Source organism: Cyprinus carpio, chromosome B13 (genome assembly GCF_018340385.1).
Source record: "Cyprinus carpio isolate SPL01 chromosome B13, ASM1834038v1, whole genome shotgun sequence".
NCBI lineage: Eukaryota > Metazoa > Chordata > Actinopteri > Cypriniformes > Cyprinidae > Cyprinus > Cyprinus carpio.
The window spans coordinates 24,205,235-24,227,127 of NC_056609.1; the positions used below are offsets into that span (position 1 = coordinate 24,205,235).

Sequence of the window (21,893 nt, forward strand, 5' to 3'; positions counted from 1 at the left end):
CATGTTGTATTTTCCGCTGTGAGTTTAGAGCAGTGGGTACAGGCATCATAATTGCTCCTTTTATCTTAGCAAAAGTGTTACTCAGAGAAAAAGGAGTATAATGAATCCGCTAATTGTGGTGATGTATGTAATTAGTGACTCTTGGGCTAATTGTAGTCGAGTCAGAATGTTAATGAAGATTGAAGACTGCAGCTGTAGAAAATGAGCCGTTACTGTATCTTGCAACATTGCCAATGCCGTAATACCTCATCCATACTGTTCAATGGCAGTGATCCGTTTGGGCTTTCATCTATAGTTGTCTGTAAAATGTCCTGACATACTCAGCCAAAAGAGCAAAGCACTACAGGAAGTTACCATATACCATTTTATAGCCATTTTAGCTTGTTCTCTCTGGACATGTGGATCAGATATCAGTTTGAAGTATACTTGATTACTCAGATGCTTCATTGAACACTTAATTCCTCAGATACTGATTTAGATTCTTGTTCACTCATGCATAAGTGTAAAGAACATGTTCACCTGTCCGGTCATCCATTTATTTATTAATTAATTGGATTAATATACAGTACAACCTTTCAAACTTCAACATTTTTGCTTATTCATGTTTTTGTCAAGCTAATATTTAAAGGTTATCTTGACAGTCTTTTACCTTTGCCATTGTAAAATTGTGTTTATTGCAGTTGGATGAATTTTAATTTAAGTTCTAAATTTTAAGTTAAGTTCTATATTTAGGTTTCCCTGGTCATGTGCCAAGTCTGAGCGGCAAAGTCTTCCACTTGTCATTGCAGTGGAAGGACAGGAGTTGGATCTGTTTCATGGTCTTGAACACAAAGCACTGGTGGACGATGAACTTATGAGAACCGAGAAGGTTCTTTGGTCTGGAAAACGCAAACTGGAGCCTTGAAGGTGAAGGTTCTGAAGTCTGTACAGAAGATCTGGACTACCTGGAACACACAGGAGGGAGGATCATTGACGAAGACTTTCTGTAGTTGTTGTAGAAGATCCTGGTATTTTGGAACTCACAAATGGAGGGTCGCTGGAGAGACGATTCTGAAGTTGTTGGAAAAGATCCTGGCAGTTTGGAACAGTTTTAGTTATGTTAATAACAATAATCTATGTGACCTCTCCATGACTCCCAAAATCATGCTATTAGCTCCAACAGATGGCATGTGTCCGGTTCTCCACGTACCTCATCCGACATCAGCAGGCATCTAGAAACGATTAGCCACGTGATACGTGCTATAAAACATGAGGGATTGAAATGGGAGTGAGTACTAGTGCATAAACCAGTGAGTGTGTTACTATGTCACTCTGTGTCATGTCATGGAAGATTTTCCAAGCTGTTAGAGGTGGGGGAATATTACCTCGTAACCAGAGGATCCAGCAGCAGTGATTTCAATTTGTAATTCCCTTTAAATAATTGATGGGAACCTCATTCTGCGATGTTCAGAGCGGATGGCCACGGTCAGATAGGCGCAGTTTCATATAAGTCATTTGACCTGCGGATTTGACAGTTTAGCGTGCTGGGAAAATGGATTGCAATCATCCAGACTTTTCCGTAAAGCATCACAGATTTGGTATTGTCATTGTATAACATATTGCATGTGTTTTCTAAACAATAGCAAGTAATTGCATTTTATTCTCAGTCAGTGATTACAATATAAACAGACAGTAGATGGTGAAGCTCGGTGGCAAAACAATTTTCTCTTATTTAATGTACAATGCTATCTCGAGTGGTACTGAAAAGCAATTTGCATACAGTAAGGAAACTGTAGGTTAATTTAAAGTGGATGCCCTGCTGCTTGTAGAAGAGAGGGAATGAATGGTAATTGTACATATTTACACTGACACAAACGTTTTCCAGTGGACCGTTTCTCTAGTGACAGCTCCTGCTGGAGACTGCAGCTACAGAGAAAAGTTTCCACACAAGGCTACATTTACGTTAAATTGTCATTTTTGTTTTCAGTTTTCCACTTTTTCAAATGACTCTCACTGTTAGCATTACTTAAGTAAATGCTGATCATCCTGAAGTTTCTACAACCACACACTTTGTTCTTTTAGCCCCTATGAAATCCAGTTTGGAGTTTTGTGGCTTTTACTTTGTGTCTGTTATCTTTAAAGCATTTTATCTCTGCACCCTAACATGCTTGCTTAGTAGGTGCTTAGAGTAGTATGACTGAATTCAATATATTTATAAAACAGTAGGCAAAAAGTTCTCGCATGAGATTCTAAAGTGTGCATCTGGTAGTCACTTTACTATCCCACAAGTGAATTTGTGAATGGTAGTAAAGCATTGCAACTGACACAACTGACTGAAAACATGGCAGATACTGTATATTGTCAAAATGTCATTCATACTATACACATTCATACTATATAGAGCAGAAGTTTCCACAAAACAAGTTGTTACTTTGTCAATCCATTTTTTAGATTAAATCATTACAAAATATGCCTGCATAAAGATTGTAAACAAAGAAAATACGTTTCTGAACAAGTAATTAGTTCATTCATTTTTAAATGAAACGTTTTCTTTTTCTGTGTTGGCCCATTTCCTATTTTATGTGTTGGATCATTTCCTATTAAAAACAGATTTGACAGCTTAAGGTATAGATGAAAGCAACTTTAAAAGTGAATAAGTTCCATCCACTTTAATGCAGTAAAATATGACCATTGCAGTACAACCAAAGAAACTGATGAACTATGAGTTCCTACTTGCATTTGCAAGATGCATAGTAATACTTGCAATTTAGGGGAGTGCATTTAATAGGACACACCCCTCAATATAAGAGTCATAGTTAATATTTTTGTTCCATTATGCTAGATGAGAAAATTTAAACTTTTATTAGTATGCTAGCATATAAACAAGCTTAACTGATTGGATAATGCATTCAGTGTTGGATTATTTCCAATATTTTCATTCTCGACATGTGGACATTTATGCATGTCTGCTGTCTTTCAGACATGTTTCTCAAGCGCGCTTCTCTAAATCAAATTTCATTTCCCTTAATGAGCCTCACATTGCAGAATAACAAGCGTTATGGATGTTTTTCCTTTTCTTTTCCCTCTCAATATCTTCTGAACTCTGTGTGTGGACAAGGTGACACAAGGTCACCGTCCTCCTCCTCTGTAAGTCTCCTCACGCCTTTGCAAAGTCTGCGACTACGCAGGCAGAACAGCGATTAGCTTTTCCGAAACCTCTTGTCATGATGATCTCTTAACATTGGGTTATGTGGTCAGGAGCCAGATCTCGGTTTTACATAAAACCTCAGGTTAAAATCTATATACTGCTAACAATCCTTTTTTTTTTACACAAGCTTTGACGGTAAGTAAAGCAGTAGCATTTGTCTTAGCACTGATGTTGCTAATAATGGACACCCTGTGGGCCGTTCCGTATGTGCATTGCTGTGTGTGTCCTGTCAAAGACAGACAGCAGGAGAATGAGACATACCAGCGGGATGTGGACCAGTTGGCAATGCTTTTTATTGGCTCGCTGTGTTAGATTAGGCTGCAGACATGCCGGTGACCTCTCGATGGGCACCTGTAGGGTGAGGTTATTGGCCGGCAGACTCCTGATGCGTCTGCACCCCTTTCTGTTTGGACATGCAGTGGAGGATGGCCAGGAGATATTTAAGCCTGTGTAAATGCTGGTTAATTTTATCTTGGTATGAGTGGTATGAATTTTGAAGTGTAGTATTTTGAAGGAATATTTTGGGTCCTGTGCAAGTTAAACTCTGTCAACAGTATATGTGGCATTGGTGTAGTTATATAAATTCTTCCATGCAAAAATTTGTAATTTGAGCTGTAAAATTGTTCTCAGGCAACCTTTTTTTTTTAACACTGGTGGTTACAGATTACAGAAAATGGGACTACTAATTTAAGTAGTGTTTTCAATTACCATCAAAATTTCTTTGGATGGAATTTGCTCCATATAAATAGTACTTTGCTAATAGTTGTGTCACAACTTTCTTGTGCATATTTGAAAGTTGAAAGCCTGAATCTAGCTTATATATATATATATATATATATATATATAGCTATTAGCTTTATTTTAACTTAAAGTTATTGATGTTTTGCAGTATATTTTTAACATTTTTAGACTTCTCTTTTAAGTGCATATTATTTAAATGCACTCATAATATCTAAATATATATGTATATATGTATGTATGAGTATATATATGTTGTTTTTTTCTGTGAATTTTTTATATGTGTGTATGTGTATATATGTTGTATAGTGTGTATATATATATATATATATATATATATATATATATATATATATATATATATATATATATAAATTTTTACTTAATTGGATAAAAACGTTTCAGCAGTCTAATTTTGACATTTTTAGACTTGCTTGCACTTTCAGCAAATATTACGTTGAATATTAAGTTCATATCTACATTTGTTTCATTTTAAGATGAATTCAGTGTTTAATGTAATTCTCGCCATCTATTCATCTGTCTGTGTACAGTGTGTAGATAATGTAAGTGTGTGTGTGTATATGTGTGTATGTGTATATATGTGTATATATATATATATATATATATATATATATATATATATATATATATATATATATATATATATATATATATATGCTACAAACTATTTTATTTGATTAAATTTATTTTTGCTGCATTGGATAAAAACATCTCAGCGGTCCTATCAGTGAAGTATCTTATAATGGAACTAATGCAATAAGCAGGAAATGGCATGTGTGTTTGCCTGCTTTATCTTCATTGTTTCAGCACCTAATTTGGTGGATATGACATTGTCTGAGACCTTCTCTATTTATATCTGCGTTGGAATACCCTAAGCACGTTCAGTTTTCCGGGAGTCTATTTTTTACGTTGTAAGAGGCTCATACATGTCTGGTGTTTGTCTCTCTCTTTCAGATTAGCATCTCAAACTCTCCTTTATTCCAGTTTCTATATGTGTGTGAGAATTTGTATTATATGGATGCCAGCAACTGGAGAAAAACCTGAACTTTCTGTTTTACACAATAGGAATGAATGATTACCATATCTGCATACCATAGTAACTTTGGCACTGCAGGGTACTTATAAACAAAACAGGACTCCTATCATGGTACATGTCCAGAAAATTAAAAAACCTAATAATGTCTTATAAAACACATAGGTGTTTTTTTTTGTGCTGGTGGTGGTGGTGAAACTAAGTAAAACAGCCGTTTTTATCAATCATCTCCCTTTCCTGTGATATTTGCACCATAGTACATTATCCAAAAACAATCCTTCACCATTAGTATATACCTTGACCTTAATTTTGCCCTTTAAATGCATAACGGTGGGTTATATTTATATGCAGTTACTGGCATATCTCTTCTCTGTGTTAGCATAATTTTCATTTTCAGGTAAATAAAACACAAATTCAACCAGCCTGTATGGAGATTTCAAGAGTTGATGCTCTCACAGCGGGAGTTTACTCCTAGATTTATGCCCTTCACAGGTAGGCTGGCTTCAGTTAACTATTTGTGGTCTAACATTGCGGAACCCAGTGCAGTGACCTTGTCGTACAGCGCTATTATCTGAGCAATAGATCTGAGTGTGTAATATTAACCTATGGCAGCAGCCTGTGGAAGAGGAAGACAGAGACAAACGTCCTCACCCAAAGGAAAAGAATTGCTTGAGTCTCCGATGAGGAGAAACGGAGGGAAAAAGAGCGAAAAGCGGAGAGAGAGGGAGGATGGATGGCCGCGACTGGGGACAGATGTGTCGAGTGATGATTTATCTGACTGTCTCAGCCTGTTCCCAGGGTGCCTCGGTGTAGCAGGAGCCACACTTGCATGGGATAAACACATTAAGCGGCCAGTTAATTAAAAGGGCCGCACGGGTGACCTGAGACCTTGAGGGTTTGATTCTGCTGGTTACGGACTAGATACAGTATGCAATCAGGATATGTGTGTGTATGTTTGAAGGATGTGTGGTGAAATGAACTCTCTCTGTGATACTGTAGATGGGTAATGTAGGTCAAAGCATCTTGCTTGAATGAGAAGGAGGCTTGCTCAATGGCCATGATGCAATCTGGGTTGGACCCGAAAATTTAAATTCATTCACTGACTCATGGTGTTTCTCAATTAGTTCCCAGTCTTTTAGACTCAAAGACCCCCATTGTCAAGCACAGTGTTCAAAGCCCCCCATATACAAAAATTTGCTAATTTTCAGACTTTTTATTATTATTATTATTATTATTATTATTATTATTATTATTAATCAGAGCTGGGAGTATTAAATTAACCAGTTCATTTTGTGATTCCCGTGTGTTTTATAGAACTGCATGTTCTTTAATAAAACTCATTGACAGGGCAATCATTAAAAAGTTGTCATTACTTTATTTTTAATATCAGTAATAATTTCTTATTTTAATGCCTTTAAGTCATTCTGTGGTCCCCTTGTTTGCTGTGGCCCCTATTTGAGAACCACTTGTATATGATATTTAATTTTGCACGCTCATTTCAAACTTAACACTCATTTACTAATTTAAAAATACTTAAATGTAAGTTAGTTTAATTTCTTTTATTATTATTAAAAATAGTTTAGTTTAGTAGACTTTTATTATTGGCCATAACCAGTGATTTTTGGCTTATTGTTGTTGCCCAAAATATTGATATTGGTACATCCCTACTTTTTTAGAGCTCTGATCTTCCATTTTCATTATACTGAAAAAGATGCATTCTGAAGTCTAAAAAAAACAAATCTATTTGTGATCCATGGAAGAAAAAGGTTGTATGGGTTTGGGACGACCCAATGGTTAGCTATCTCTTTAAAACACTAACCCAGAAAGAAATGAGGCGCTGCTAAATAGAACAACAATTTAAAGAGCAGCAATTTTTACGCTTCTCCTGTCACGCACATTTGCTGACTGATGTTTGTATAGTATACAGTGAAGTTAATTGGATAGATGACTGCAAATTGCCTGATTAGCATTAAGTCTTCTTTCATGGAGCATTTGGACTTTCTTTGATTACAAACTACAATAACAGATGACTCCACTGGCTGACCTTGTTTGTTCAAATTGCCTGAGGCAGGAATCCTGGACCGAGTGCTTCAGTGGCACCAATCTTTGGTCTGCGGGTCAGTCCAGTTGGTGTCCGGTAAGGTCAAGGGGTAGAACGATGTGACCTCATTATGGCTTCCAGTGCCGACATGGGGTTTGAAGAGTTTTGAACCCCATGCTTTCTGATGTCTGTGGACATGTGTGGCGTCTTGGCATGCAGTGTTGGGCTGATGACGGCCAGTCAGGAGCAGGACCCTTTCGCGAAGGGCAGGATTGGTGTAGACAGTGTTAGCTCTTTCCTTGAACTGTCTGTGAGGTCAGTGAATATAGAAGTCAACACTTCAATGTGTTGACATTTTTATCAAGTTGTAAAGTAGCTGGTGTAGTCATTCATTCATGCGACTGTATTAGTTAAAGTGATATACTGTAGAAGAAATGTTGGATTGGATTTAGACCTACTAGTTTGCTGGATTCTTTCGTCCTCATACTTCACTGGTCCAATGCCAGTTTACGTTTGTGCATTTGTGCTTGAAGCAGCATGCCACTGACTGGCGTGAGACGTTTCCCAGATGGTGTGTGTGCTCTGCTTTAATCTTCTCTGCCCATCCGCTCGCTTAAGACCTGGAATACAATACATCCGGAGCTTTGAGAAAATCTCTAGTAATTTGAACTGAATCTGGATTCATAAAGTGTGGTCTTTCAGACTCACAGTGGGCTTTGCAGTATGTCACTCATCTACATTTTTAGTACAAAGTGCTATGCGAAGAGCACTAAAGGGTTACGCTTCAGGTCCCCAGTCAGTTTAGAAGAGAACCAATCTCACAAAAAGGGCACAACAGATCCGCCTGTGAAATCTCTAGGAGTCATGAGTGATTATGACCTGCTTTAAGCATTTTCAAAACTCTCACGTTCGTGCATGCACATGTGCACACATGGATTTCTTAGCTGTGTTATGCCATCATTGCACAGAGGCGGTATGAATTTACACAGGAATTATTAATGCATCAATTAGGATGTACAGTAAATGTAAATTTAAAATTGTAATTTTTAATCATTTTAATATTGTTAATTTAAATGTTGTTGTTGTTATTATTAAAATATATTAATGTTTTTCATTTATAATGGTAAGATTAATTTATAATAAAGATTTTGTACATTTTTTTTATATTAAAAATGCTTTTTTTTTTTTTTTACTTTCTACTTAAAAAATCCAGAAAGGTTTCAGTTTTCACAAAAATATTAAGCGGCTTAACTGTTTTTAACATTGAAAATAACAACAAATGTTTCTTAAGCACAGAATCTGCATCTTATAATAATTTTTTGATCATGTGACACTGAAGACTGGTGTAATGGCTGATATATAAAAAAAAAAAAAAAATATATATATATATATATATAATGTATATATATATATATATATATGTATATATATGTGTATATATATATATATATGTATATATATATGTATGTTGTGTGTGTGTGTGTGTATGTATGTATGTATGGTGTGTATATATATATATATATATATATATATATATATATATATATATATATATATAAAAAATATTATTATTTTATTATTATTATATATTTTGTATACGAAGATGTCTCCGGATGTTTTGTAATGTTTTGCTTACTTCTGAGGAACATTTTGTCCCCGAAGTATAGCTAAGCAGGGAAGAGGAGAGGAGAAGGGAAATTGGACTCAACACTAAATATAACATTCATTGTTTCGTACCACATAAAAAATCTGAAGTTTGCATAATGACATTAGAACAAGTTGTTAACTTTGAGCCCTTAATTGAGATATTGTAATATCTCTTAAAAGTGGCATTAGAACCCATTCTGGGTATGAACAAACAGTACATATTGCTGTATTTTGAATGCATTTTGGTGCTGTAATAAGAAATGTGGCTCATTCATATCTTTTTTTTGATATCATTCCTCCTGTCTCATGGCCAGCACAGAAAAGGCTCACTCTTGCTGGTCCATCTCTCCACACCTATTTACCATTTGTATATTTTGGTTGTGTTTTCAACCTTTCAGAGCTCTTAATCATCAGCACATTACAATCAAGGAAAGCTTGTACACAAGCTCCTTCTCACGTACCTCTAATTCTACACACGTGTCCTTTTCTTTGGCTTGCCATAGTGTGCTTCATTCACTCTTCCCAGAACCTATTCATGGAACCAGATCGCCATCCAGTGGCCATCAGTGGAACGGTTTTCCAGTTCGTCCTGAAGTGATCTGTGAAGAATGGATCAGAGGGTGACAAACCCATCCATATTGAGCCTGAGGACGTCAAACAAAACAGAGAGTGAAATGTTGGAGCTCCATTTTGGCCAGAGTGAGCTGAAGCTCTGCTCTTGACTGTCAGGCGTCTCTTTATGCGTGTGGGGATAGTTAGATGTTTGGAGGGTTGAATAGTTGCATTGTGTGCCACTCAGTACAGGGTGAACGGTAAGCTGCGTTTGAGAGGCTGCCAGGCAGCTGTCAGCTTTAGAGCTAACTCTCTCTCTCTCTGTCCTTCTCTCCCTATATCCCCAGTAAACAACTGGAACAAATCCTGTTTTATTAAAGTTTTGCATTGTGCCAGTACTGTGGGTGAGCTGTGTTGATTTTGCTGGTTTTTAAACCATAAGTACTTTAAATTTTTCTTAAGGTTTTTTTTGCACCTAAATATAGTAATTTAGTTGCATACAGTTTTACATCATCTGACCTTTAGAATTAAACAGCCTTTTTTGTTGCTGTGTCTTTAAACGACCAATGTTCTGATTGTGAACTACGCCGGTACTTGAAGGTTAGCCGATTGTTCATCAGAATGGTCTAAGTTGCTGAATACTGAGTAGGAATTGATATGTAAATGTTAATGCAATCGTGATCTTGATGTCCCAACCATAATGATACCACTTTTTTTTATTTATTTTTTTTTTGCATTGTGGCTCTGTTCCAATCCTTGTGAGCTGCCTTGTTTTCTACTGCATGCATAATCAGCATCCCAACCAATTTGGAACCACATAAGTGAAAGATCTGGAAGCTCTACACATACAGCATCGTGTTTACAACTTTACAGTTAAATATTCTATTTTAAATGTACTGTTTGATTACTTTTAACAGTATTTTTTTGTATTTAGTCAATTTTATTTTTGTAATTTACCATTATTTTATCTCTTTTTGAGAAGAAAGCAAAGCGAAAAACATTGATACACATACAGTAGTGGAGTTCAAAAAATGCTGGTTATGAATGTTATGTAGGTTTCATCCAACACAGAAAAGTATAGTTAAATAATCACTGTGATTTTATGCATCTTAAAGAATCTCACAGTTAGCTTAGTAACATTCTAATGTCATACTACGGAGACAATAACATCCTGTCTGGGATTTCTACATTTTATAAAATGGTTTTGGCTTTTTCCTGTTCTTTTCATACTTGTTGAAGGTAATGACTAAAACATAGTTTGACCTATAGCATATAATATATGCAATAGCATATATTACAACATGCAGGCATGGCAAATAATCGACCAATCATGGCATGCAAATAGTATGGCATCAACAGAGAACAGTCAAAGCAATACAAATACATGTACATATAATATATAAGAACTGTAGAGGGCATGTCAGTAGAAAAACAAAGCCAAAACCCAGACATTTTAGGCAGTTTATAAATTCTAGCCAGGACATTTCCAGGAAAAAGAGGACATATGGTGACCCTAAAGTAATACCGTATTGGTTCCAGTCACTACAGATCTTTTTCTCTGTATACATGTACTGTCTTTTCTTGTATACACACATCCAAGTGAAGCAGATGATTTAAAAAGAGAATAATGAAGGGCAGGACTCAGTTCTATCGATCAGCTGTTGAAGGCAGATGTGAATGTGATCTTGCAGGTGTTTGTAAGAAAGACCGACTGAATGTCTGACATACATGACCAGAGAGAAATCTGTCATTTCACTGGAAGATGATGTTGTGACATTTAATTAAAATTACAAGGTCAAATTTCTTTTTAATGAAACATGCAAGGACGAATAAGATCGATAACATTAATTTACAACATCGATAGTTGGAACAAACAAATAACCCCTAACCTAAACTCTAACCTTAATATAGCATTGGTAGCACATTGTTTATTGCGATTGATCCCGTCCACTGATCGATGGAGCCATCCATGATTTTTCTGAAGTCTGAATGTTTCCTGACAGGCGATTGCGTGATTGAGTTGACCAATGAATTCAGTTGTGCTGCGAGGTTTGCACTTAACTTGAGGAAAAAAATCACACGTCCTATTGAGTCTTTCTTTATCTACACATAAGGAGACTTATTTGTGGTTTGTGGAGATCAATCTCCCATGGTATTCCATTTCAGTTAGAATCCTGCATTAAAGGCATAGTTCACCAAAAAATGAAAATACTGTCAACATGTTCCAGACCTTCGTTCACTTTTGGAACACAAAATATTTTTGATGACATCCAAGAGCTTTCTGACCCTGCATAGACAGCAACGCAACTGACACATTTAAGGTCCAGAAAAGTAGTAAGGACATCATTAAAATAGTCCATGTGACATCAGTGTTTCAACCATAATGTTACGAAGCTACGTAAACACTTTTTGTGCGCAAAGAAAACAAAAATAACTTCATTCAACAAATTAATTTCTTCGGTTTTAGTTTTTGACGCACGTTTTTGAGGATTTCCAAGACGCATGCATGTGATGCTGCTGACACAGGAGCTGGCATTCAGATGAAGTCGGCAAGAGCATGCTGCCTAGTGATCCATAATCTGTTCAGATTTTAAAAGTCATGTAGTGCATTCCAGCCTTGCTAACTATGAAGTTTCAAATGCTTCATCATACAGTGAATTTGGAGCCTCACAGATAATTTTCTATATTAGTGTTGGTAGTTTAGCGCTTTAAGATGTGTCTTGTAATCTGAAGGCTGTCAGTTCAGTTTGAATGCTAAACATGTTGGGTGCTGTGTGTTTATGTGTGTGTGGTTCATGAACTAGAGTGCAGTGCTGTTATCCTCATTGTGCCTGGAGCAAGTCACTTCTCCTCAGGTTGCTCCAGGATGACTGAACCCTCCAGTCACTTTAGATAAGAAGGTGTCTGCTAAAACACTTAACTGTGTTGGACATTACAAGATCTTATTTGACTGTAATTCAGCATTTCAGAGAAGAGCACATTCAGAGCACATATCAGAACTAAATCATCTGCTCTCCTTGTCAAAAATCACACTACCCCAAAGGTGTGCTCACAGCGCAGCTCAAATGTTCTCTGGGAAGAAAACATCTGCAGAAGGGTGGAAAGACTACATTTCAGAATTAATCTTAATTACAGAATTAATAAGCTATGTTTGCCTGCTGCTGGTAGACAGTTGAGGTAATTGCAAGTGTCTGGCAATTATGAATGTTGAGATGGGAAAGGTTAGCGTCTTGTATCCTGGTTTGGCCGAGAGGCAGATCAAAGGCGTGTGTTGGGAACGTCTCACTCTTGCCGGCTTTTCGTCAGTCAAAGGCCAGACATCAGTCGCATCAGTTTCAGATAGGGAGGTTGCCATGGCAACCACTGGGATGTTGTGAGATGATGCTTTATTCTTTGCTCATATATGTGTATGTCCATATATGTGTATGTCCATATCAGCTGCATTATTTCCAGTTATATAAGGGGCTTTGTATATGTGTGTGGGTGTGTGCCAATGTGTGATCTTGTATACCTCAAAATGTGCTGTAGAATCCTATTGAAAATTCTATCCTAATAGGAATTTTCTTATATTAAAAAGCTTATTTCCTAACAGTACTGTTAGGATTCCCAATAGGATAAAAGCCCTTGTTGGATATCAAAAAGAATATAAAGGAAAATCTTTCAGCGGTTTTAAATCTGCAGCAGCTCCCAGAGCAATTTCCTTTGACTGTCCCATGGTGGGACCTTGTTGCAGTGTCTTGTGTTCCATTACCAATAGGGTTCTGATAAAGATTGTGCAATATCCGATAAGACTATAAGAATCAAACAATAAGGATCATAAAATCTTGTAGGAATTGCCATTTTATCAAGTAGGATTTTGTTTAATTCTTACAGGATTCTTACTTGAGTCCTTTGAAATTGGTTCCAAATAATGATATCAGTTCCAGTTGGAATGCTGTGTGCATTCCTTCGCAATTGTGAGAGACATCCTCATTTTTTCTGTGTATGATATAGTCTATGTAAGCTATATTGTCTGTGTCGAGTTTTTATTTTCATTTCATTTCTTACCATGATAATGAACTATAGATTCCACAAAAATTCAACACAATTACTTAATATTACAAATTACAACTGGATTTATATTGCAAATTATACAATTTAGCTACATGATATAAAACAGTAATATTGTGAAATATTATTACATTTTAAAATAACTTTGTTTTATTAACTTAAAAATGAACTATAACTGTTTATTTTATTTTTAAAAACACCCACCACAATTACCTAATTCATATTGTATTATATGTATAATATAAACTAGATTGCATATTTGTTTACTTTTATTTACTTAAAATTGAAGTTGTATATAAAACTGAGTCATATACAGTAAAAACAGTAATATAATTATTGAAATATTATTATTACGATTAAAAAAAAAATTAACTGTTAATTTATTCCAAAGGGTAAAAGCTAAATGTATTTTTTATGTGTGTATGTGTGTAAGTTTATTATTATTGCTTAACAATAAAAATATATTATTAAGATCATATCAATACACTCTAAACAAAAATGGTGCTAAATAGCACTAAAAGTGGTTCATTGGCTCGTAATCAAAGGGAAACCACTTTAAGTGCTATATAGCACATGTTATACAACACCTTTGTCAAATGGTGCTGTGTAACTGGTATTTATTATGGCTCTCGTAGTATTTTTTACTCAGTGGTTCTTCTCTAGGTTGTTGTGTGTCTTTCTATATACATTTGTTTTGAAGAAACATTTGTTTCGGATACAGTGTGTACCATATATGTGTACATCTCAAAGGTATAATCTGTTGTGGGGCTCTGACTATCTGTCAGTGGCTATGACAGTTGAGTGTGAATGGGCAGCACACACAAGCGCTTGTGCTGCTCCAGAATGACACACAGTGACACCAGTGGTGGAGCACAGGATCAGTTGGCACAAAAGAGACTTCATTTCGTCAGACTTTGCTAGAAGAGCAACCTGTAGCCATGGAGACAAGACACTGGCTGGTGGCTGTCATGTCCTGTAGTGTTGGTTTCACGGATGTATGGCATTGCATTTAAGCACTGCAGAAACATAATTTTCCTCGACCAAGCATGTACAGGCAGGTCTCTTCAATGGTGTCCTTATACAAACACACTCACAAAATATTGTTAGTAGGTTAACTGTAATGACTGATGAGTGCTAAACTGCATGAGGTTTTATTGTTAGCTGCTTGTTGTGCAGATTTTTAATTACACCAATTACAGGGAAGCCACTTTATTTCCAGGACGTTCTGTGCTTGACTATAAGTGGAAAAAGAGAGTGCAGAAAAACAGCTACATGGAAATATAATAAAGAAAACAGGCCATTACTCTTTCCTGGTAGATCTTTGGATCTGCTCCTAAACCTAGCGAGCTGCCTACATAGACCGTATATGTGTGGTCATATGTGTGGTCAAGAAGTCTTCAGGTAGAGAAGACAACAATATGTTGCCATCTGTCATACTTTGTTGTGCCCACTTTTGAAAGGTGCATTCACTTGGACAGCCATTCAGTTGTTGTAGCTGTGTGTTTTCAGTTGCTTGTATGCATTTCTACTTTTATCCAATTGTTAACAGTTGCTGTTGTTATCAGAAATTGCAGACTCATTGAAAATAAATTATTTCTGGATGCTTTGTCATGGCAAATGCTTGTCACTCTAAACATCCCTTTATGATGCAAATGAAACATTTTGCAGAGAAGGTGATCTCAAAATGCACTGCAATGACAAGTGCACTCTCAGAAAATGTACAAAAGCTGTTACTGGGGCATTACCTTTTTAAAGGAACTAATAGGTACCATTAAGGTACAAATATGCACGCTTTACTTACTCTTAATATATACCTTATGTATTTTTATGCTGCTTAGGTTTTGTAGACTCCAATGTTTTGGAACAGGGTTATCAAATATATCGTACCAAATGGAAAAAGTTAGATTGTTGATTCATTCTTTGCCTAAATACATTTTTACAGTATAATAGTGTTTTTATTGCAAAAGAAAATCCTGAATTACAGTTGTTCCATAGGTTTTAATAAAATGTTGGTCTTTGATCTCAGCGGAAAAATGTTTTGAGGGATATGCAGTGCGGGAGTAAAAGAGACTTCCTTCCCAAGCTTGCTATAACAGCTCATGGGAAATATACATATATATAGTGTGTATAGAGGATTAGACGCTTTAATGACAGACATTACAGGCTCTCTCTGGCTTATCATCTGACCTCTTCTTGGTAGGAGTGTGTGTGTTCACTGCAGATTACTGGAGCTTTTGAAATGCTAGATCTGCCTTTTTGTCCGTCATTCCCTCCTCCTCGCCCTCCATACGTCCCTTTAACATGTTTTCTGTAATCCATGGCACCTGACCCACGCGGAGTCTCAGTGAGACTGTTGACATTTCAGATCAGGATTAGAGCGCTGCTTTAAAGATTACCCAGGTTGATGTTTGTTTGCTTTGCTCCTGGCGAGACAGAAGTGGGTTAGATGTAAGCAACCCATTTCATCTAAGTGTACTCCGTCCAGTGGGTACGCTGGCATTCTCCAGGCCCGGCTGTGTGGGGCACAGTTCAAATGAAAGATTAAAGCATGCGGTAAAACCGTCAGATAAGGCTTTGCAAGCTTCTGTCCTGAATGTGGAGATCTCTCGTGTTTGGTTCCATTAGCATTTCTGTAACGTCTGAATTCTTCCACTGAATGCTGAACCCTCTGCTGATAAATAGAGACTTGAATCTTCTGTACCACAGCAACAGAAATGATATTTTAGCTGAGTTGTGAGCTTGAAATCTGAATTAAATGTAGTGAGAAACTTTACAATAATACAAACACAATAAATAGATGTCTTTCTCATACAGTAAGATCAGTGTAGTCTAAATCTTGAACTTAAGGTCTACGCAGAACCAAACGATAAACTTAATTTGATTAACTTTATTTTTAATGGAGTGCCAGACTGTGTCATTAAGTACGTGGTCATTTGTCAACTACATTCTTTTACAAACAAGGCACAATTCGAAGATTGAAGCTAAAAGACAATGCTGTGTCGGATGTTTTGGTTACGTATATTGTGTCAGAAAATGCTGTTGTTAGTATATGTTTTCATTACGTTATCACTATTGCTTTGTCTGTTATTACCGATTGTTTGATATGTACTGAGTATTTATGCATTTTTAACCTAAATCACAGCTACGTCCATTTATGAAGGATGTAGGCTGTCAAACATACACAACTATTATCCAATCATAGCAGTGGGCATTTACTTCTACAATAGCCACACCTATTCAGACAGAGCATTCCATTTAGGGGGGTCAAAACAGGACAGAAAATAGCCTATTACTTATAATTTATGTTTTTTGATGTAAAAATCTTGAAAGTGGACCTCAGAAAACAGTACAAAACAAAGGCAGTTCATGACCCCTTTAATGAGTCTGCCTTGAACTCGGTAGTTATCGTTTGAACAAGCCTACAGTAACTAAACAATTTAAAAAGCAATTTATTTCTGTGATGGCAAAGCTCAATTTTCAGCATCATTACTCCAGTCTTCATTGTCACTTGATCCTTCAAAAATCATTCTAATATGCCGATTTGTTGCTCAAGAAACGTCTTATCAATGTTGAAAACATCTTCATATTTTTTTTTCAGGATTCTTGGAATAGAAGGTTCAAAAGAACAATATAAATTAGAAATCTTTTGTAACATTATAAATGTCTTTGCTGTCACTTTTTGATCAGTGTAATGTGTCCTTTCTTAATAAAAGTACATTTCTTAAAGAAATAAATAAAAATAAAAATCTTACTGACCCCAAACTTTTGAATGGTATAGCATAATATAGTAGAATTGCAACCAGAATTGTTCATCTTTGTATACATAAAGATCTTGAGAATATGTGTGATGCACATGTAAACTGATATTTTCATAGGATTAGAGTTTACAGTTGTCATTAAAGTACTTTCAGACTCTGCAGTTAGATGAATTTATTTGAATTGGAAATATATGTAAACGAGCATTAATCACAATGTATCTTTCTGACTATCTCTCTCTCACACACACACACACACACACACCTTCCACATCCCCCACATCTGGCTGCTCTCTAATGTATATCTGTAACCTAAACTTGGCCCTCGCAAGAACTTAAATAATAATCAAGGCCTCGGATAATGTAAATTTACAGGCCACTCTGTGTTGCATAGCAACAGGCAGTGCAGCGCTGAGTGAGAGAGAGGTGATGCTGTGTGTGAGTGATCTGAGCTCTGTGTGAAAGGCTGAAGTGTCACACAATTGATCTCTTTCTTTCTGTCATGCAGAGATGCCCTTGTCTGACCAGGTCAGCCAACAACCACAGGCTTTTATTTATTTATATTTATGAGACCTGGTCTGACGAAAAAAATAAAATAAAAAAATATATGTATATCATTTTTCAATTAAGATGTAGTAGTTGCTATATAGTAGTTGTCAGCATAAGACAATAAGCTGCAGTTTTATCTTTCAGCTTTCTATGGCAATTCCCATAGCTGTTGTTGTAGGCATGTTTCAGAACCTTATAATCAAATTTATCCATCAGCAGTTCAAACTTAAATTTGTCCGTCCATAGTAATGTTCTGCCATTGAATCTGTTTTTTTTTTTCTTTTTTCCCCAGAGTCAGATTTGGTTTATCTTTGAAACTTTGTCTAAAGACCAGTGGCATCTTAGAGTCTTTTCTGTTTGAGATGAAGCTAATGTTTGGTTTGCACTTTTCAGTGAAGCTTCTAGCTGAGCACCAGTGAGGCATCTGCTTCTCATACTAGATGCTCTGATGTACTCGTGTTGTTGTGCATCTTGGCCTTCCACAACTGTCTTGGTTAGATCCAGTTTTTCTTTTGTCAAAACAGTAGTGTGTGGAATGGCCTTCATCTCTCAGAAGAACAACAGGGCAATGCGTTTCCAGAAAAAAATGTGTTTGTGTTTGTGTTTGGCCAGAGTTTAACAAAGTATAAAGTGACTTGCAAAAATGCTTGCAAGTGTACCCAATACTTCAGCAACTGAAGGTTTCACACTTGAAATAGCACAGAAGTTTACAACTGTACCAGATAAGCTCATTATAAGGATTTTTTTTTTCTAGAAGTATGATTAGTGAGGTTTGTACAGGTAAGCCCCAATTTCAGATCATTATTTTAGTCATATCATTATTTCAATACGCCATGGTTTTACAGCTTTTGCGCATTATAAAAAGTGTTTAACATTCAGAATCATGGTATTGTTGTAATCTACATCTTTTGACTCCCATTTAACACTTTATTCCCTTTTTTTTTTTTTTTTTTTTTTTTTTACAATTAATGAGGTCTGTTATGGCATATCTTACAGCCACCAATATATTAATATTCACAGAAGAGCTTGATATATTCTAGGGCCAAAAGGAAGATGATTAGAAAATACATTATTCATCATCAGTTTAGTTTAATAGGATTATGAAATATGTATTTTTGTTTTTTCATATAGCTTTTGTTGTCTTATGTTTTTCAGACAGCACAGACTGAAACTGGAACCAACCGTTAATTGACATGTTTCGCTGACTCTACGCAATGTTAACGTATCATTACTGCTGATAACAACCTGCTTGATTGTCACTGAGCAGCATAATCAGATGATGGATTTAAACTTTCAGAGCTATGAGAATTACATATTACAACTTTCCCTTTAATATTTCCCCATGTTCTCCATGTATAATAATGCCTCACTTAACGAAAAAAACATAATTGCAATGGCATTACTGAACTACTTTAGCTAGTAATTGATATTTTACAAAAAATATGTGCAGTAGCTGTAAATGAGTGAGAGGAGTCGAGGTTGTTCTTGTTACTTTCAGTTGGATTGTAATGAATTAGTCTTAAGTAACTCATTTTTACTTTTTACTGTTGATTCGACAGACATGAATGGTTTGTTGAATCAAAGGCTTGTTGATAATGTGGTGAGAAGACTGAATGGAAAATCCCATCTGAGCGGGGAATTTCAGACAAAGTCCTACACAAGTATCTGCTAAGATTTCTTCTTTTCATTAAGGTTAATGTTCCCTTATTGCTCTGAAATAACCAGAAAACACATACATGCATCCATTCAAACAGAGCCTGATGATGACAGCTGTTTATTCATCGGGAGTTCTTTATGTTGCAGGTAATGAAAATGACAAACACTGACAAACTTGACATCATTGTATCAGAGTATGTAAATGAACAGTTCTGAGGAGCCACTGGCTTTTGTGTGCACGTTCCACTTCCTCTTTCATCCAACCATGAACGGCGATCTCACAAACACTCCCCACACAGACAAAAAAAGACAAAAAACAGTCTGGTCCTCCGCCTCCTCCTGCCGAATTCTTAATAATGGTGTACATATTGCTGAAATTGCACCGTGTGCTTGTATATAAAATGTCTCCATAAAATTAATTTAGCAAAGACGATGCAGCCATCAAAGAAACGTCCGGCTTATTCATCGAGGGACAATGTGGAAACTAATTTCCCTGAGGTTGCCACACCGGCTGTCTTTATGTCAGTTTTTCCGATACGCTCGTGTCATCACTCCGTGCTGAAAATTAAACCGGTGACTGGCAGTTTTGACGGCTTTCATTGAGTCCACCTCATGCACTTTGCCTTTTCTTGTGTTTCGAGCATACGAATTGAAGGCGCTTATTATATTTGTGAATAGTCCATTATGTCCAGGCGAGCATTCGGGGCCGTGCTCCAGGGCCCGTTCTGTTTGTCACACAGGGCTTGTTTTGATTGATGGTCGTGGTTTGTCACAGCTGGAAAGGAGGTGGTAGACTTGGGTGGTATAGAGAAAGCGATGCACCACACAGAGCTCTGCAATTAAGCTGTTTTCTTTCTGTTAATTAAAAGCAAATTAGTCACTGCAACAAGAGGAGCTGTCTTCTCCTAATTGCCAGCCAGCATTGCCAACCATGAACCTGTTGTTGAAATGTTCTGTCTTTTCTTACACGTTCATTTTCTGTCTTGCAGGGTCGACGGGGGAAGACAGGAGAACCAGGGACTCCAGGACCACTGGTAAGAATTACAGTTTATAGTATATGTAACATTGACAAGAAAATTACCAAATAAAAGGCCAAAAGTGAAAGTTGGTCTCTTTGAAAAGCTTTGAATGGCCTTTCCCAACCAATCATGAGCTTGGCAGTGCAACAGGAGAAGAAAATTAAACTTATTTTAAAATATATTCTCTGTAATCCAACATTATAAATTTTTTTCTAACAGTTTTTCTTAAGTGAATTTGCAAGGACCCCACAAAGTATTTCTATATAATCCTATTTCTGTTCTAAAAGTGTGCATTTGCTTTATTCCTGCCTGCCTGATTTGATATTTTATTATATATTCCTGCCTGCCTGATTTGATATTTTTTTATGTATTATTTTGTATTTTATTATTTGTTTCAATGGAATTGATACTTTTTTCATAAGCAAATAATAAATGGAGTGGATTGGTTCAGATGATTTAGTTGTATTAAATTAGTGCAGAAAATCCCTATTAATAAATGAATCAAAAAATAATTAAAATAAATTAATATCAAGCCCACACAGAATCTCTGCCTGCAAAGCTCTGCAGAAATCTACACATATTTCTATGCCTTGCTATGTCATTCAAAAAGATTTAAACCCTCAGTGTTTTCACTTAAATATTTATATTTTAGTGAGATATTTCAGCTACTAACAAGTGTAGTAGCTCCATTTTACCATATTAAAAATCCATACTCCAGAGTTCTGCAAAATTTCTTCTAGAACTTGAAATGTAAAAAGAATTTCAAGTTTAGAAAAGTTTTTGTTCCCAAATACTGTTTAAAACAGTTCAGTTTAATTAAATGGAATTAGAACATAAATATTAATTTGATATAAATACATGTATGTTATTGAATATAGGTTTTGAAATGCAGCTTATTTGTACCATTTCATTTATATCACTTCTCTGCCTAATCCTCCCCCTGCTATTAGTTTCAGATTCAGAAAGCATAATTGTTGTCATAAATCTGCTTCAAAAGCAAACAAAATTTGTCATTGTGCATAATGGACAGATACCTGCTGCTATATTCATCCCCCTCCAGATGATTTTTCTTGGTTTATGCATTGGTTCAAGTGAAATCTCCATCACATGCGCTGTTTGGCTCAACGTTTCAAATTACGATTTCAAGCAGCCCAGAGGGCCATATTAAGAGCAGTCCCATGCATAAGTGCTATAGAAGATCCTGATGAGACTCTCAGAGGGGCCCTAGTTTACTGCTTGATTAATAGTCATCTCTTCAAAGCTGTGGCATCAGTATGGAAATGTGTGTGACATAGCACACACACACACTTCAGGCTTTGAAACATATGTTGCATCATAAATTTCTGGCATTTTTACATTGCCTTTGGCTTTGTGGTTGTACCCACATATGTAGAACTGAATAAGTTAAGTGGGAAATGAGTGATTAATACATTGCTATATTGAATGAAGACGTAAAGGAATACTTCACCCGAAAATGGAAATTCTGGCATTATTTGGCCTCTTGTGTTCTAAAACCATGTGACATTTTTTGTTCAGACTGTGCTGGTTGCTCATATAAATAGGAACTGTTTAAGCAAAAACATCAAAAAGTGGTTCATTCCTATATATATAGGAGAGCAACTGGGGGTTCAGTGCCTTGCTCAAG

At 36.1% G+C, this 21,893-nt stretch overlaps 1 protein-coding gene across 2 annotated transcripts in view; it reads left to right on the forward strand.

Moving 5' to 3' along the window:
• The window catches only part of LOC109082129 (collagen alpha-1(XIX) chain-like), a 125,133-nt gene that overhangs the window by 49,261 nt on the left and 53,979 nt on the right, over positions 1–21,893 (forward strand). For both annotated transcript variants that reach the window (XM_042737393.1, XM_042737392.1), the window contains one exon: positions 20,219–20,263. In XM_042737393.1, the coding sequence (XP_042593327.1) occupies positions 20,219–20,263 (45 nt within the window). The remainder of the gene's footprint in view (positions 1–20,218; positions 20,264–21,893) is intronic.